Consider the following 17,898-nt stretch of genomic DNA (forward strand, 5'->3'; position numbering starts at 1 on the left):
AGTTAGTTGTGCATATTCCCGTGTGTGTGAAGAAAAGAAAGAAAAAATAGATTCTTCGTTTCGACATGCAGACCCAACGGTGGCTCAGGTCTTAGAAAGAATGACGGCAAGAGAGATCTATATAGAGAGGGAGGTGAAGAGAGGAAAGAGAGATAGAGGGAGAGAGAAAAAGGCTCCCGCAGATTTCACTGGTTATGCAGTATCTTTTCGTGCTCACACCTTATTCTCCAGAGAAAATGAAAGTATAAGGAAAACACAAGAGTACAAGAGAAAAATGGCATGTATCCCTGACAGGACTCACTAATGGCATGCGATAGATCAAAACAAAATATGAACCCAATAATACAATTTAAAATAACAACTTTACATCAAGTTAAACTGAAAGTGGAAGATCACTTCAAGTGTGGGATAGCAGATAATAAATTAGTGAAAAACACATTTCATTCCTGAGTTGTCTTCAATAGTAAATTGTCAATCGTCTCCGCCAATGCACATAGGCGGTGTTATCACTGACAACAAGTTAAGCCTTGTAAAAGGAGCATTTTGATAAAACTTCTTCATTAACGGATCTTGATAAACATTTTGGCGCATACACAAGTAATCCATAATCCAGGCGTTTATATTTAAAAGATCTTGATTTGATGTTGTAAAATCAAGATAAAAATTCGACCAGCTCAAACAGCATAGAAGTAATTTCTGTTCAGATTTTTCGTCTAGTTAACAATCAATATATCTTTATCACTTCTCTGTAGGTAAGTATGGAGTCAGTTTCAAAGACACCCAATTTCTTTAATAAGTTTTTTTATTATTCAAAAATATAAAAATACATAAAATAACCGGGCAGTATTCACATTCACAATGCAGAGTCAAATCTTCCTGTGATTACATGGATATAGATGTATACAAGAACATTTGTATTCATAATTTGAATAAAAACTAAGAATATTTAGTCAACTTCTTCCACAGTCGGACCGTTTCCTGGGGAGCCACTGTATCCAGGGGATCCAGCTGATCCATGGATTTTACTCGCTATTGGCCGCCACACCTGTTCCAATTCCTTCATCTTGTACTCGTATTCTTCCTTCTCTGCCAACTGATTGGCGTCCAGCCACCTCAACGCTTCTTCTGCCTTGTCTTCCACATGACGCTTTTCATCGGGAGACACCTTGTCACACACTGAAGGTTCATTAACGGATGATTTGACACTGAAACAAAGTGACTCAAGTCGGTTCTTGGCTTCAATGCGATCTCGTTGTTTAGCGTCTTGTTCCCGATACGATTCTGCCTCGTTGACCATTCTCTCGATTTCCTCTTTGCTAAGACGACCCTTGTCATTGGTAATGGTGATCTTGTTCTCCTTCCCTGTGGATTTGTCTACCGCTGTCACGTTGAGGATACCATTGGCGTCCACGTCGAAAGTGACTTCGATCTGGGGCACTCCACGAGGAGCTGGAGGAATGCCACTCAATTCAAACTTGCCCAACAAATTGTTATCCTTGGTCATGGCTCGTTCGCCTTCGTATACCTGAATGAGAACACCTGGTTGATTGTCAGAATATGTAGTGAAGGTCTGAGAATGTTTGGTGGGAATTGTGGTGTTGCGCTTGATAAGCACTGTCATGACTCCTCCAGCTGTCTCAAGACCCATTGAAAGTGGAATCACATCAAGAAGTAACATGTCTTTCACAGTCTCGGATTGATCACCACGTAAAATAGCTGCCTGAACTGCGGCACCGTAAGCAACAGCTTCATCTGGGTTGATGGACTTGTTCAGTTCCTTTCCATTGAAGAAATCTTGAAGTAGTTTTTGTACTTTGGGGATGCGTGTGGATCCACCTACCAACACGATTTCGTGAATGCTTGTCTTGTCTAACTTAGCATCTCGTAGAGCTTTCTCCACGGGATCTAGAGTTCCTCGGAAAAGGTCAGAACAAAGTTCTTCAAATCTTGCACGGGTGATAGAAGTGTAAAAGTCAATGCCTTCGAACAGAGAATCAATTTCCAGACTGGCTTGTGTGGACGACGACAGAGTTCGCTTGGCTCGTTCACAAGCGGTTCGAAGACGTCGAAGTGCGCGTTTGTTGGTGGTAAGATCCTTCTTGAACTTCCTATGAAACTCTTGAGTGAAGTGACTAACCATCCTGTTATCGAAGTCTTCGCCTCCCAAATGTGTGTCGCCGGCTGTTGCCTTGACCTCGAACACTCCGTCATCGATGCTGAGGATGGACACGTCGAAGGTTCCGCCTCCCAGGTCGAAGATCAACACGTTTCGCTCTCCTTTTCCTACGCTTTTCTTGTCCAGTCCATAAGCAATGGCGGCGGCTGTGGGTTCATTGATGATCCTAAGAACGTTGATGCCCGCGATGGTTCCTGCGTCCTTGGTGGCTTGTCGCTGAGAGTCGTTGAAGTAGGCGGGCACCGTGATCACGGCGTCCTTTACACTGTTCCCCATGTAGGCTTCGGCTGTCTCCTTCATCTTGGTCAGCACCATGGAAGAGATCTCCTCAGGGTTGAAAGTCTTGCTTTCTCCCTTGAATTCCACTCTCAACTTTGGCTTGCCGCCCTCGCTGATCACAGTGAAAGGCCAGTGCTTCATGTCATTCTGAACAGTTGCATCGTCGAACTTCCGACCGATCAGACGTTTAGCATCGAATACTGTGTTGCTCGGATTTATGGCCACCTGTCCGTTCAAACGACAATGTATAAGTAATCACGATTATCATAATATTTAATATATATAATTAATATTTATTAAATAGTATTTGGGTGTATTCGAAGGTTAACTCATCTTAATTCATATAGCCTCTATACTAATATTTACTAAATGATCAGATTCCGATGTTTAGCAGTCATCTTACCTGATTCTTGGCGGCGTCTCCGATGAGTCTCTCTGTGTCGGTGAAGGCGACGTAGGAGGGCGTGGTCCTGTTGCCCTGGTCGTTGGCGATGATCTCGACCTTGCCGTGCTGGAACACGCCCACGCACGAGTACGTGGTGCCCAGGTCGATTCCGATAGCTGGAGTTGCCATGCTGAACGAAAGCACAATCTTAAAGTTAGACAATAAATTTATTTCACAATAACTTTATGATGAGTGGGAAGATCATTCCAGTGTGAACTTCCCCGATTTCAAATTACTGTTATTAAAGTTCACAAATGGTATTAAAAACTTGTAAACTTTACTTAAACAGATATGTTGGACATTTCATTCATGTCTTACCTCGTGATAAATTCTTATTTCAGTGTGAGGTTTGCAATAACTTTAGGATATTTATCTCCGAGTGAGGAGGACTTTGTGTTGTGTTTGCACTGTTTGTAGCTTAACTGTTTTGAGGAGTTCCCGCTGCGACCACCAATATATACGCGTCCGTTTTCTGTGGAAGCCACGCGAGCATTCGCGAAGGACTGTGATTCCATTTGCTATTTACGGTCAAGAAACAATATGGAGAGTGCAATATGCACTGCAGTCATTAATCTGCCTTTATTGAATGAATAATGGAAAATTATAATCTGCGATAAAATAAAAACCTATTCCTCACAAGAACATCGATCACTTGGCACCTATCAATGCAACCACCCAGAATGATCGCAACAGCCTGCGTGGGTTGCTGTGAATGAACATGTTCAAAACAGATGAAAATGCTTATAATTTTCATTGCCATTTATGATTTTGATATTGTTATCAACGTTGTATGGGTGTATTTGAAACGTATGACTACTATATTAATTCAATTTGTTACCAACTGTGAAATTATCGCATTGTAGTAGCCAAAGTTATAGAATTCGTGTAGCCTAATTTGTATCAATTTTACTTTCATTGTCATTATTATTATATACTATCAACATTCTGTTTCCGTTATCGTCACTGCTATTTGAATTAGGACCATTACTACTATATTTTATTACTACTGCTACTATTACAATAATCATATTCTTGCTTTATTTTTCACAATGGCCATTGTCATTAGCCCGATCTTAATTATTATATTTCTTGGTTTATTGTTGAAGATAGATATGAGACCTCCGTGTCCCCGTGTGGAGGACGAGGTGGTGGAGCTGGACCCTGTGTGGCTTGGCCTGTCTGCCGTGTCTATCCTTTCTGTCTTATGAATGTCCTTTTATGCGGCGGTTCCCTTTGATGTTTACTCTCGTGCGCAAAGGGAAAGCCTGACAGCATCTGCATCCGCACAAGGAGGACAGCTGCCTGGACAGAGCTGTAAAGTGTACCATCCGATCTTGCTACGAATTGTTGACAGTATATATATAATTATATATACATATACACGTACCTCCATAGAAATGTATATGATTTTCCAATAAATATCAAAAAGTATATGCATACTTATATGCACTTATCTACATCTCTGTATGTGTATATAAATTGTCGCATTTCTTTTTTTCTTTATGACTATATATATACAGATATGTGTATATAACCTATATATGTGTGTGTGGATCTGCATGTCTGTGCGTGCATGTGTGTGTGCGTGCTTGTTTATTATGTATAGACACACATGTATACATACATATATATAAATACATACATGTGTGTGTACGTGTGCATGGAGTGTATATATATGCGCATATAATTGTTTTCATGGTAATCTCAAAAAACGTTCTCGATGTCTCTGTGCGCGGGTGCAAAACTCTAGACTTACTTTTGCTCTCGTTGCTTCCACAGAAAACGGTCGCGTATATATTGGTGCTCGCAGTGACCATGTCTCTGAACCGTTATAGCAAACACAACGGAAAGACCTCACTCAGAGAAACATATTTTGATATTATTGTGCACTTAACAAAATTTATTGTCATTCATCACAAAGTAAGAAACTTAAATTAATTAACATTTTTTTTTTTTTTTTATGAAATCACAGTTTAAAATATTGATATTCTGATATATTTATATATATATGGCAATTATCAATAACGTTTCCTTCCATAGCATGACAGCTCCAGCTATCGGCATCGACCTGGGCACCACGTATTCGTGCGTGGGCGTGTTCCAGCACGGCAAGGTCGAGATCATCGCCAACGACCAGGGCAACAGGACCACGCCCTCCTACGTCGCCTTCACCGACACAGAGAGACTCATTGGAGACGCCGCCAAGAATCAGGTAAGATGACTGCTAAACATCTTTAACCATTTCTTTTCAACTGAAAATATTTAAAATTGAATCGGACTGATCATTTAGTATATATTAGTAGAGGCTATATGAATTAAGATGAGTCAACCTTCGAATATTTCCAAACACTATTTAAGAAATATGAATATATATCTTAATTAGTATGATAATCGTGATTACTTATATATTGTCGTTTGAACGGACAGGTGGCCATGAATCCGAGCAACACAGTGTTCGATGCTAAACGTCTCATCGGTCGGAAGTTTGACGATGCAACTGTTCAGAATAACATGAAGCACTGGCCTTTCACTGTGATCAGCGACGGCGGCAAACCAAAGTTGAGAGTGGAATTCAAGGGAGAAAGCAAGACTTTCAACCCTGAGGAGATCTCGTCCATGGTGATGACCAAGATGAAGGAGACAGCCGAAGCCTACATGGGGAACAGTGTGAAGGACGCCGTGATCACGGTGCCCGCCTACTTCAACGACTCCCAGCGACAAGCCACCAAGGACGCAGGAACCATCGCAGGCATCAACGTTCTTAGGATCATCAATGAACCCACAGCTGCCGCCATTGCTTATGGACTGGACAAGAAGAGCGTAGGAAACGGAGAGCGAAACGTGTTGATCTTCGACCTGGGAGGCGGAACCTTCGACGTGTTCATCCTCAGCATCGACGAGGGATTGTTCGAGGTCAGGGCAACAGCCGGCGACACGCATTTGGGAGGCGAAGACTTTGATAACAGAATGGTTAGTCACTTCACTCAAGAGTTTTACACTTCCATCACCCGTGCAAGATTTGAAGAACTTTGTTCTGACCTTTTCCGAGGAACTCTAGATCCCGTGGAGAAAGCTCTACGAGATGCCAAGTTAGACAAGACAAGCATCCACGAAATCGTGTTGGTAGGCGGATCCACACGTATCCCCAAAGTACAAAAACTACTTCAAGATTTCTTCAATGGAAAGGAACTGAACAAGTCCATCAACCCAGATGAAGCTGTTGCTTACGGTGCCGCAGTTCAAGCAGCTATTTTACGTGGTGATCAGTCCGAGACTGTGAAAGACATGTTACTTCTTGATGTGACTCCACTTTCAATGGGTCTTGAGACAGCTGGAGGAGTCATGACAGTGCTTATCAAGCGTAACACCACAATTCCCACCAAACATTCTCAGATCTTCACTACATATTCTGACAATCAACCAGGTGTTCTCATTCAGGTATACGAAGGCGAACGAGCCATGACTAAGGATAACAATTTGTTGGGCAAGTTTGAATTGAGTGGCATTCCTCCAGCTCCTCGTGGAGTGCCCCAGATCGAAGTCACTTTCGACGTGGACGCCAATGGTATCCTCAACGTAACAGCGGTAGACAAGTCCACAGGGAAGGAGAACAAGATCACCATTACCAATGACAAGGGTCGTCTCAGCAAAGAGGAAATCGAGAGAATGGTCAACGAGGCAGAATCGTATCGGGAACAAGACGCTAAACAACGAGATCGCATTGAAGCCAAGAACCGACTTGAGTCACTTTGTTTCAGTGTCAAATCATCCGTTAATGAACCTTCAGTGTGTGACAAGGTGTCTCCCGATGAAAAGCGTCATGTGGAAGACAAGGCAGACGAAACGTTGAGGTGGCTGGACGCCAATCAGTTGGCAGAGAAGGAAGAATACGAGTACAAGATGAAGGAATTGGAACAGGTGTGGCGACCAATAGCGAGTAAAATCCATGGATCAGCTGGATCCCCTGGATACAGTGGCTCCTCAGGAAACGGTCCCACTGTGGAAGAAGTTGACTAAGAATTCTTAGCTTTATACTATTAGTACTAATGTTCTTGTATATATTTATATCCATAGAATGTGATCGCATTCTCTTAGAATGTCATGAATACTGCCCGGTTGTGCTATTCTATGTATTTTTATATAAGTGTTTTCTATATTTTTTCTATAATTAAAACGCATTACACGAATTTGTTGTCTTTGAATCTGACTCCATTCATAACTAAATATAACTAATAAAGAAATGTTGACTGTCAACTATACGAATTACTGAACAGAAATTACTTTTACGATGAACTGGTAAGATTTTCCTCGTGATTTTAAGTCCAATCAAGATTATTTAAACATAAACATTTGAATTATTGATTAGTTGTACATGCGTCAATGTGTTTATCAGGATCCAGTAATCAAGCAGTTTTATCATAATGCTGTCTTTACTAGGCTTAACTTGTTGCCAGTGATAACATGTATAACACCGCATATTTGCAATGGAATTTCAGGGAATTCATGCAAAATAGGAGGCATTGAAATATCTGAAAGCCTCATGGAACCCAGTCTGTGTATGCCTACAAGAGATTATGAGTAGGGAAAATTGTTAGATTTCCCTGAGAACATTCAAGCCCATTTTAGGACCGTTTATAATGGACCTCATGGAAGAGTAGCAGTGATGGTATGTCAGGATATTCCCTTTCAGGTCAAGGCTTTGAGGGGTGGATGGCACTGCAGGTCAAGACTTTGAGGGTAGGCATGACATGACCTTACATTGTTGAATGCATCTACCTTCCTATACAAAATATCAACATAGATGATTTATCAACCCTCGAGGAAGAGTCTTGGAAGCCTTGTTCTCAAGAGGAGAGGCAGTTTTCTGAACTGTGACACTACCAGACATTTCCAAATTTCTTTTCCAATATACCCGTCACTTCAGTTGGAATTCATTATCAGGTCAATACTTTTGAAGGGGATGAATGGCATTCCACCCTATGGTTTCCACTTATATTTTCTGCCATTCCACACTTGATATGATCTTCCACTTCCAATCTTACTTGATGTAAATTTGTTTTACTTAATTGCATTACTGACTTAAATTTTGCTGTGACGTGTGGCGTGGCATAAGTGAACGTTGTCAGGGATACATGTTGTTTGCCTCTTCCTTGTGTACTACTGCCCTTTCCTTGTGCCTTCATTTTCTCGAGAGAGTAAGATGAAAACATAAAAACAAAATTAATAATCAGTGAAATCTGCTGAGTCCTCTCCCTTTATCTCCCTTTCTTTCTCATTTATCTCTTCACCCCCTTCCTCTCACTATCTTTCTTGGCTTCATTTTTCCTTAGACCTGACCCTCCGCTAGGTCTGCATGTCCATATGGAGAAAATTGTTGGTTCTCGTTTTGGTACACACGAAAATCCACGACCTGCTGCGCAAATTCTCGTCTATAACAATTTTTCGCATGGGAATATCAGTAGCAATAGTAAGAGAAATGGACATATACAGGAGGAAGCACAAAATCTATGCAACGATTATCACAATGGAGATTTTATGAATGATGAATGTAATAATTATCATGAAGAAGAAACGATGCTTTATTAATTGGTTGTGAAAAAATGAATTAGGTGAAAATATAAGGAAATAATAAAAAAGAAAACAGTGGCAATAAAAATCACAATAAAATGTATTTCTTATCCTCTTTTGCTCTATTGACCCTTTGTGACCTCGACCTTCTTCTTGATAACGTTATGGCAGAACTTACATGGTAAAATGTGTTCCCTAATAAGGTAATATTCGGGCAGAAGAAAGAGGCGAAGGAAAGAAGAATAAGACGAACAATAAAGCAGCCGAAAGTTACAATGGTGTCAACAAAGACTAATTGAAATGTAGAAGCCACACGAAATGAATTAATGAAGTACTTTGACAATCACCATAATGAAAGATGTAGTTAGAATACCGATGAAATTGATAAATAGTAGTAGTGGGAGTAATACTTTATAGTAATAAATGATGATTATAATATAAGTGACGATAATAAAAACAAAATATTGATAAATAATAATAGCAAAAATTATAATTATAGAATCAATACATAGTATACTAATGATACCACTATTGTGATTCTGTAAACCACCAATGCGAAGAAAATCAGAGACGTTGGTAACTAATTTGAACAAATCCATTAGTCATACATTTTAAATACACTCATGCCATAGTAATAAAAAATCAAAAATCAAGCCAGACGCCAACAATCACTATATCAACAACCATTTTCATCTATTTTGAACTCGTTCATTCACAGCGACCAACGCCGGCTGTCGCGATCATTCTGGGTGGTTGTGTGGCTGAGTGCCAAGTGCTCGATGTCCATTTGAGGAAGAATTGAGTTTTCATTTTCTCACAGATCATAACATTGCAGCACGCATTCATATGACACCAGTTTAATGATTTCAGTGCGCACTGCACTCTCCTTGTCGTTTAGTGACCGCAAATAACAGATGGAATCAGTCCTTCGCGAATGATCCCGTGGCTTCCACAGAAAACGGACGCTTATATATTGGTGGTCGCAGCGGGAACTCCTCAGAACAGTTAAGCTACAAACAGTGCAAACACAACACAAAGTTCTCCTCACTAGGGGATAAATATCTTGATAGCATTGCAAATCTCACACAAAGACAGGCATTTATCACAAGGTAAGACATTAATGAAATGTCCAACATATCTGTTTAAGTAAAATTAACAAGTTTTCCGTACCATTTGTGAACTTTAATAACAGAATTTTGAAATCAGGGAATAAGTCATAGAATTACATTACGAAATCTAGACCATGAGAATCATGCCTTAGCCACGTAGAACAATAAAACGGTTTGTGATATTACTCAGTAGATTTTACACTGTAATGATCTTTCCATGTATCATAGAGTTAATCTGAAAAATGAAAATAAAAATATCGTTTAACATTTTGTGTTTTCCTTCAGCATGGCAGCTCCAGCTATCGGCATCGACCTGGGCACCACGTATTCGTGCGTGGGCGTGTTCCAGCACGGCAAGGTCGAGATCATCGCCAACGACCAGGGCAACAGGACCACGCCCTCCTACGTCGCCTTCACCGACACAGAGAGACTCATTGGAGACGCCGCCAAGAATCAGGTAAGATGACTCTGCTAAACATCTTTAACCATTTCTTTTCAGTTGAAAATATTTAAAATTGAATCGGACTGATCATTTAGTATATATTAGTAGAGGCTATATGAATTAAGATGAGTCAACCTTCGAATATTCCCAAACACTATTTAAGAAATATGAATATATATCTTAATTAGTATGATAATCGTGATTACTTATATATTGTCGTTTGAACGGACAGGTGGCCATGAATCCGAGCAACACAGTGTTCGATGCTAAACGTCTGATCGGTCGGAAGTTCGACGATGCAACTGTTCAGAATGACATGAAGCACTGGCCTTTCACTGTGATCAGCGACGGCGGTAAACCAAAGTTGAGAGTGGAATTCAAGGGAGAAAGCAAAACTTTCAATCCTGAGGAGATCTCTTCCATGGTGCTGATCAAGATGAAGGAGACAGCCGAAGCCTACATGGGGAACAGTGTGAAGGACGCCGTGATCACGGTCCCCGCCTACTTCAACGACTCCCAGCGACAAGCTACAAAAGATGCTGGAGCCATCGCGGGCATCAACGTTCTTAGGATCATCAATGAACCCACAGCCGCCGCCATTGCTTATGGACTGGACAAGAAAAGCGTAGGAAAAGGAGAGCGAAACGTGTTGATCTTCGACCTGGGAGGCGGAACCTTCGACGTGTCCATCCTCAGCATCGACGAGGGAGTGTTCGAGGTCAAGGCAACAGCCGGCGACACGCATTTGGGAGGCGAAGACTTTGATAACAGAATGGTTAGTCACTTCACTCAAGAGTTTCGCAGGAAGTTCAAGAAGGATCTCACTACCAATAAACGTGCACTTCGACGTCTTCGAACCGCTTGTGAACGAGCCAAGCGAACTCTGTCTTCGTCCACACAAGCCAGTCTGGAAATTGATTCTCTGTTCGAAGGCATTGACTTTTACACTTCCATCACCCGTGCAAGATTTGAAGAGCTTTGTTCTGACCTTTTCCGAGGAACTCTAGATCCCGTGGAGAAAGCTCTACGAGATGCCAAGTTAGACAAGACAAGCATCCACGAAATCGTGTTGGTAGGCGGATCCACACGTATCCCCAAAGTACAAAAACTACTTCAAGATTTCTTCAATGGAAAGGAACTGAACAAGTCCATCAACCCAGATGAAGCTGTTGCTTACGGTGCCGCAGTTCAAGCAGCTATTTTACGTGGTGATCAGTCCGAGACTGTGAAAGACATGTTACTTCTTGATGTGACTCCACTTTCAATGGGTCTTGAGACAGCTGGAGGAGTCATGACAGTGCTTATCAAGCGTAACACCACAATTCCCACCAAACATTCTCAGATCTTCACTACATATTCTGATAATCAACCAGGTGTTCTTATTCAGGTATACGAAGGCGAACGAGCCATGACTAAGGATAACAATTTGTTGGGCAAGTTTGAACTGAGTGGCATTCCTCCAGCTCCTCGTGGAGTGCCACAGATCGAAGTCACTTTCGACGTGGACGCCAATGGTATCCTCAACGTAACAGCGGTAGACAAGTCCACAGGGAAGGAGAACAAGATCACCATCACCAATGACAAGGGTCGTCTCAGCAAAGAGGAAATCGAGAGAATGGTCAACGAGGCAGAATCGTATCGGGAACAAGACGCTAAACAACGAGATCGCATTGAAGCCAAGAACCGACTAGAGTCACTTTGTTTCAGCGTCAAGTCATCTGTAAATGAACCTTCAGTGTGTGACAAGGTGTCTCCCGATGAAAAGCGCCGTGTGGAAGACAAGGCAGACGAAACGTTGAGGTGGCTGGACGCCAATCAGTTGGCAGAGAAGGAAGAATACGAGTACAAGATAAAGGAATTGGAAGAGGTGTGGCGACCAATAGCGAGTAAAATCCATGGATCAGCTGGATCCCCTGGATACAGTGGCTCCTCAGGAAACGGTCCCACTGTGGAAGAAGTTGACTAAGAATTCTTAGCTTTATACTATCAGTACTAATGTTCTTGTATATATCTATATCCATAGAATGGGATCGCATTCTCTTAGAATGTCATGAATACTGCCCGGTTGTGCTATTCTATGTATTTTTATATAAGTGTTTTCTATATTTTTTCTATAATTAAAACGCATTACACAAATTTGTTGTCTTTGAATCTGACTCCATACATAACTACATATAACTAATAAAGAAATGTTGGCTGTCAACTATACGAATTACTGAACAGAAATTACTTTTACGGTGAACTGGTAAGATTTTCCTCGTGATTTTAAGTCCAATCAAGATTATTTAAACATAAACATTTGAATTATTGATTAGTTGTACATGCGTCAATGTGTTTATCAGGATCCAGTAATCAAGCAGTTTTATCATAATGCTGTCTTTACTAGGCTTAACTTGTTGCCAGTGATAACATGTATAACACCGCATATTTGCAATGGAATTTCAGGGAATTCATGCAAAATAGGAGGCATTGAAATATCTGAAAGCCTCATGGAACCCAGTCTGTGTATGCCTACAAGAGATTATGAGAAGGGAAAATTGTTAGATTTCCCTGAGAACATTCAAGCCCATTTTAGGACCGTTTATAATGGACCTCATGGAAGAGTAGCAGTGATGGTATGTCAGGATATTCCCTTTCAGGCCATCCACTGCACTGCAGGTCAAGACTTTGAGGGGTGGATGGCACTGCAGGTCAAGACTTTGAGGGTAGGCATGACATGACCTTACATTGTTGAATGCATCTACCTTCCTATACAAAATATCAACATAGATGATTTATCAACCCTCGAGGAAGAGTCTTGGAAGCCTTGTTCTCAAGAGGAGAGGCAGTTTTCTGAACTGTGACACTACCAGACATTTCCAAATTTCTTTTCCAATATACCCGTCACTTCAGTTGGAATTCATTGTCAGGTCAATACTTTTGAAGGGGATGAATGGCATTCCACCCTATGGTTTCCACTTATATTTTCTGCCATTCCACACTTGATATGATCTTCCACTTCCAATCTTACTTGATGTAAATTTGTTTTACTTAATTGCATTACTGACTTAAATTTTGCTGTGACGTGTGGCGTGGCATAAGTGAACGTTGTCAGGGATACATGTTGTTTGCCTCTTCCTTGTGTACTACTGCCCTTTCCTTGTGCCTTCATTTTATCGAGAGAGTAAGATGAAAACATAAAAACAAAATTAATAATCAGTGAAATCTGCTGAGTCCTCTCCCTTTATCTCCCTTTCTTTCTCATTTATCTCTTCACCCCCTTCCTCTCACTATCTTTCTTGGCTTCATTTTTCCTTAGACCTGACCCTCCGCTAGATCTGCATGTCCATATGGAGAACATTGTTGGTTCTCATTTTGGTACACACGAAAATCCACGACCTGCTGCGCAAATTCTCGTCTATAACAATTTTTCGCATGGCAATATCAGTAGCAATAGTAAGAGAAATGGACATATACAGGAGGAAGCACAAAATCTATGCAACGATTATCACAACGGAGATTTTATGAATGATGAATGTAATAATTATCATGAAGAAGAAGAAACGATGCTCTATTAATTGGTTGTGAAAAAATGAATTAGGTGAAAATATAAGGAAATAATACAAAAGAAAACAGTGGCAATAAAAATCATAATAAAATGTATTTCTTATCCTCTTTTATTCTATTGACCCTTTGTGACCTCGACCTTCTTCCTGATAACGTTATGGCAGAGCTTACATGGTAAAATGTGTTCCCTAATAAGGTAATATTCGGGCAGAAGAAAGAGGCGAAGGAAAGAAGAATAAGACGAACAATAAAGCAGCCGAAAGTTACAATGGTGTCAACAAAGACTAATTGAAATGTAGAAGCCACACGAAATGAATTTATGAAGTACTTTGACAATCACCATAATGAAAGATGTAGTTAGAATACCGATGAAATTGATAAATAGTAGTAGTGGGAGTAATACTTTATAGTAATAAATGATGATTATAATATAAGTGACGATAATAAAAACAAAATATTGATAAATAATAATAGCAAAAATTATAATTATAGAATCAATACATAGTATACTAATGATACCACTATTATGATTCTGTAAACCACCAATGCGAAGAAAATCAGAGACGTTGGTAACTAATTTGAACAAATCCATTAGTCATACATTTTAAATACACTCATGCCATAGTAATAAAAAATCAAAAATCAAGCCAGACGCCAACAATCACTATATCAACAACCATTTTCATCTATTTTGAACTCGTTCATTCACAGCGACCAATGCCGGCTGTCGCGATCATTCTGGGTGGTTGTGTGGCTGAGTGCCAAGTGCTCGATGTCCATTTGAGGAAGAATTGAGTTTTCATTTTCTCACAGATCATAACATTGCAGCACGCATTCATATGACACCAGTTTAATGATTTCAGTGCGCACTGCACTCTCCTTGTCGTTTAGTGACCGCAAATAACAGATGGAATCAGTCCTTCGCGAATGATCCCGTGGCTTCCACAGAAAACGGACGCTTATATATTGGTGGTCGCAGCGGGAACTCCTCAGAACAGTTAAGCTACAAACAGTGCAAACACAACACAAAGTTCTCCTCACTAGGGGATAAATATCTTGATAGCATTGCAAATCTCACACAAAGACAGGCATTTATCACAAGGTAAGACATTAATGAAATGTCCAACATATCTGTTTAAGTAAAATTAACAAGTTTTCCGTACCATTTGTGAACTTTAATAACAGAATTTTGAAATCAGGGAATAAGTCATAGAATTACATTACGAAATCTAGACCATGAGAATCATGCCTTAGCCACGTAGAACAATAAAACGGTTTGTGATATTACTCAGTAGATTTTACACTGTAATGATCTTTCCATGTATCATAGAGTTAATCTGAAAAATGAAAATAAAAATATCGTTTAACATTTTGTGTTTTCCTTCAGCATGGCAGCTCCAGCTATCGGCATCGACCTGGGCACCACGTATTCGTGCGTGGGCGTGTTCCAGCACGGCAAGGTCGAGATCATCGCCAACGACCAGGGCAACAGGACCACGCCCTCCTACGTCGCCTTCACCGACACAGAGAGACTCATTGGAGACGCCGCCAAGAATCAGGTAAGATGACTCTGCTAAACATCTTTAACCATTTCTTTTCAGTTGAAAATATTTAAAATTGAATCGGACTGATCATTTAGTATATATTAGTAGAGGCTATATGAATTAAGATGAGTCAACCTTCGAATATTCCCAAACACTATTTAAGAAATATGAATATATATCTTAATTAGTATGATAATCGTGATTACTTATATATTGTCGTTTGAACGGACAGGTGGCCATGAATCCGAGCAACACAGTGTTCGATGCTAAACGTCTGATCGGTCGGAAGTTCGACGATGCAACTGTTCAGAATGACATGAAGCACTGGCCTTTCACTGTGATCAGCGACGGCGGTAAACCAAAGTTGAGAGTGGAATTCAAGGGAGAAAGCAAAACTTTCAATCCTGAGGAGATCTCTTCCATGGTGCTGATCAAGATGAAGGAGACAGCCGAAGCCTACATGGGGAACAGTGTGAAGGACGCCGTGATCACGGTCCCCGCCTACTTCAACGACTCCCAGCGACAAGCTACAAAAGATGCTGGAGCCATCGCGGGCATCAACGTTCTTAGGATCATCAATGAACCCACAGCCGCCGCCATTGCTTATGGACTGGACAAGAAAAGCGTAGGAAAAGGAGAGCGAAACGTGTTGATCTTCGACCTGGGAGGCGGAACCTTCGACGTGTCCATCCTCAGCATCGACGAGGGAGTGTTCGAGGTCAAGGCAACAGCCGGCGACACGCATTTGGGAGGCGAAGACTTTGATAACAGAATGGTTAGTCACTTCACTCAAGAGTTTCGCAGGAAGTTCAAGAAGGATCTCACTACCAATAAACGTGCACTTCGACGTCTTCGAACCGCTTGTGAACGAGCCAAGCGAACTCTGTCTTCGTCCACACAAGCCAGTCTGGAAATTGATTCTCTGTTCGAAGGCATTGACTTTTACACTTCCATCACCCGTGCAAGATTTGAAGAGCTTTGTTCTGACCTTTTCCGAGGAACTCTAGATCCCGTGGAGAAAGCTCTACGAGATGCCAAGTTAGACAAGACAAGCATCCACGAAATCGTGTTGGTAGGCGGATCCACACGTATCCCCAAAGTACAAAAACTACTTCAAGATTTCTTCAATGGAAAGGAACTGAACAAGTCCATCAACCCAGATGAAGCTGTTGCTTACGGTGCCGCAGTTCAAGCAGCTATTTTACGTGGTGATCAGTCCGAGACTGTGAAAGACATGTTACTTCTTGATGTGACTCCACTTTCAATGGGTCTTGAGACAGCTGGAGGAGTCATGACAGTGCTTATCAAGCGTAACACCACAATTCCCACCAAACATTCTCAGACCTTCACTACATATTCTGACAATCAACCAGGTGTTCTCATTCAGGTATACGAAGGCGAACGAGCCATGACTAAGGATAACAATTTGTTGGGCAAGTTTGAACTGAGTGGCATTCCTCCAGCTCCTCGTGGAGTGCCACAGATCGAAGTCACTTTCGACGTGGACGCCAATGGTATCCTCAACGTAACAGCGGTAGACAAGTCCACAGGGAAGGAGAACAAGATCACCATCACCAATGACAAGGGTCGTCTCAGCAAAGAGGAAATCGAGAGAATGGTCAACGAAGCAGAATCGTATCGGGAACAAGACGCAAAACAACGAGATCGCATTGAAGCCAAGAACCGACTTGAGTCACTTTGTTTCAGTGTCAAATCATCCGTTAATGAACCTTCAGTGTGTGACAAGGTGTCTCCCGATGAAAAGCGCCGTGTGGAAGACAAGGCAGATGAAACGTTGAGGTGGCTAGACGCCAATCAGTTGGCAGAGAAGGAAGAATACGAGTACAAGATGAAGGAATTGGAACAGGTGTGGCGGCCAATAGCGAGTAAAATCCATGGATCAGCTGGATCCCCTGGATACAGTGGCTCCTCAGGAAACGGTCCCACTGTAGAAGAAGTTGACTAAGAATTCTTAGTTTTATTCATAGTATAAATACCAATGTTCTTGTGTGTAATTATACATCGAATTACATAACTGATATGAATTATATGTATTATATTATGTATATTTTTTATATTAAACTCTATTTACAAATTTGGTGTCCTTGAATCTTTGAACACAAGCCCGTCGGAAAATTGATTCTCTGTTCGAAGGCAATGACTTCTACACTTCCATCACCCATGCAAGGTTTAAAGAGCTTTGTTCTGATTTTTTCCGAGGAACTCTAGAACCCGTGGAGAAAGCTCTACGAGATGTTAAGTTAGACATGACAAGTATCCACGAAATCGTGTTGGTAGGCGGATCCACACGCATCCCAAAGTACAAAAACTACTTCAAGATTTCTTCAGTGGAAAGGAACTGAACAAGTCCATCAACCCAGATGAAGTTGCTTACAGTGCCACAGTTAAGGCAACTTTTTTACGTGGTGATCAATCCGAGACTGTGAAAGACATGTTTCTTCTTGATGTGACTCCAATTTCGATAGATCTTGAGACAGCTGTAGGAATCATAACCGTGCTTATCAAACGCAATACCATAATTCCCACCAAACATTCTCAGATCTTCACTACTTAGCCCATTAGCGAATCAAGCGGAACCCCTTGATACGGTGCCTCCACTGTTGAAGTTGACAAAGAATTTGTAGTTTCATAAAGTACCAGTGCTAATGTCTGTATTGGCATTCATACCCTCGAGTGATGATTAATTTGACTGTGATGGCTGTCTTTGAATGTCTTGCATACTTATCACTTTGTTATTTTGTATATTTTATATGGCTGATAAAACATGA

At 41.0% G+C, this 17,898-nt stretch overlaps 4 protein-coding genes across 5 annotated transcripts in view; 3 read left to right on the forward strand and 1 right to left on the reverse strand.

Annotated features, from left to right (window-relative positions):
• Positions 1–784: 784 nt before the first annotated feature.
• Positions 785–3,323, reverse strand: LOC125044679 (heat shock 70 kDa protein cognate 4-like). Of its 2 annotated transcripts, none has more exons than XM_047641492.1 (3): positions 3,219–3,323; positions 2,859–3,030; positions 785–2,680 (listed from the first exon to the last, which is right to left on the reverse strand). In XM_047641492.1, exons 2-3 carry the CDS (start codon positions 3,027–3,029, stop codon positions 947–949), a joined length of 1,905 nt encoding a protein of 634 aa, XP_047497448.1. In that variant the 5' UTR covers position 3,030; positions 3,219–3,323; the 3' UTR covers positions 785–946. The 2 variants fall into 2 exon arrangements, with proteins under 2 accessions (XP_047497448.1, XP_047497449.1); XM_047641493.1 differs by having other exon boundaries at positions 2,859–3,047; positions 3,219–3,318.
• A 1,360-nt stretch (positions 3,324–4,683) lies between these two features.
• LOC125044680 (heat shock 70 kDa protein cognate 4-like) lies at positions 4,684–6,917 on the forward strand. The gene is made up of 3 exons (XM_047641494.1): positions 4,684–4,820; positions 4,941–5,112; positions 5,328–6,917. The coding sequence occupies exons 2-3, from the start codon at positions 4,942–4,944 to the stop codon at positions 6,915–6,917; spliced, it is 1,761 nt and encodes a 586-aa protein (XP_047497450.1). The 5' UTR covers positions 4,684–4,820; position 4,941.
• Positions 6,918–9,472: 2,555 nt separating this feature from the next.
• Positions 9,473–17,576, forward strand: LOC125044906. The gene is made up of 8 exons (XM_047641869.1): positions 9,473–9,577; positions 9,863–10,034; positions 10,252–11,983; positions 12,465–12,622; positions 12,789–12,928; positions 14,473–14,667; positions 14,953–15,124; positions 15,342–17,576. Exons 2-8 carry the CDS (start codon positions 9,864–9,866, stop codon positions 17,073–17,075), a joined length of 4,302 nt encoding a protein of 1,433 aa, XP_047497825.1. The 5' UTR covers positions 9,473–9,577; position 9,863; the 3' UTR covers positions 17,076–17,576.
• LOC125044907 (heat shock 70 kDa protein-like) overlaps positions 17,227–17,898 on the forward strand; it is a gene marked incomplete at its 5' end in the record, with an annotated part of 679 nt that continues 7 nt past the window's right edge. The window contains 2 exon segments of the mRNA XM_047641870.1: positions 17,227–17,425; positions 17,428–17,898. The exon segment at positions 17,428–17,898 is cut by the window's right edge and continues 7 nt beyond it. Coding sequence (XP_047497826.1) covers positions 17,227–17,425; positions 17,428–17,684 — 456 coding nt within the window.

The sequence above is a fragment of the Penaeus chinensis genome, chromosome 36 (assembly GCF_019202785.1).
Source record: "Penaeus chinensis breed Huanghai No. 1 chromosome 36, ASM1920278v2, whole genome shotgun sequence".
Classification (NCBI taxonomy): domain Eukaryota; kingdom Metazoa; phylum Arthropoda; class Malacostraca; order Decapoda; family Penaeidae; genus Penaeus; species Penaeus chinensis.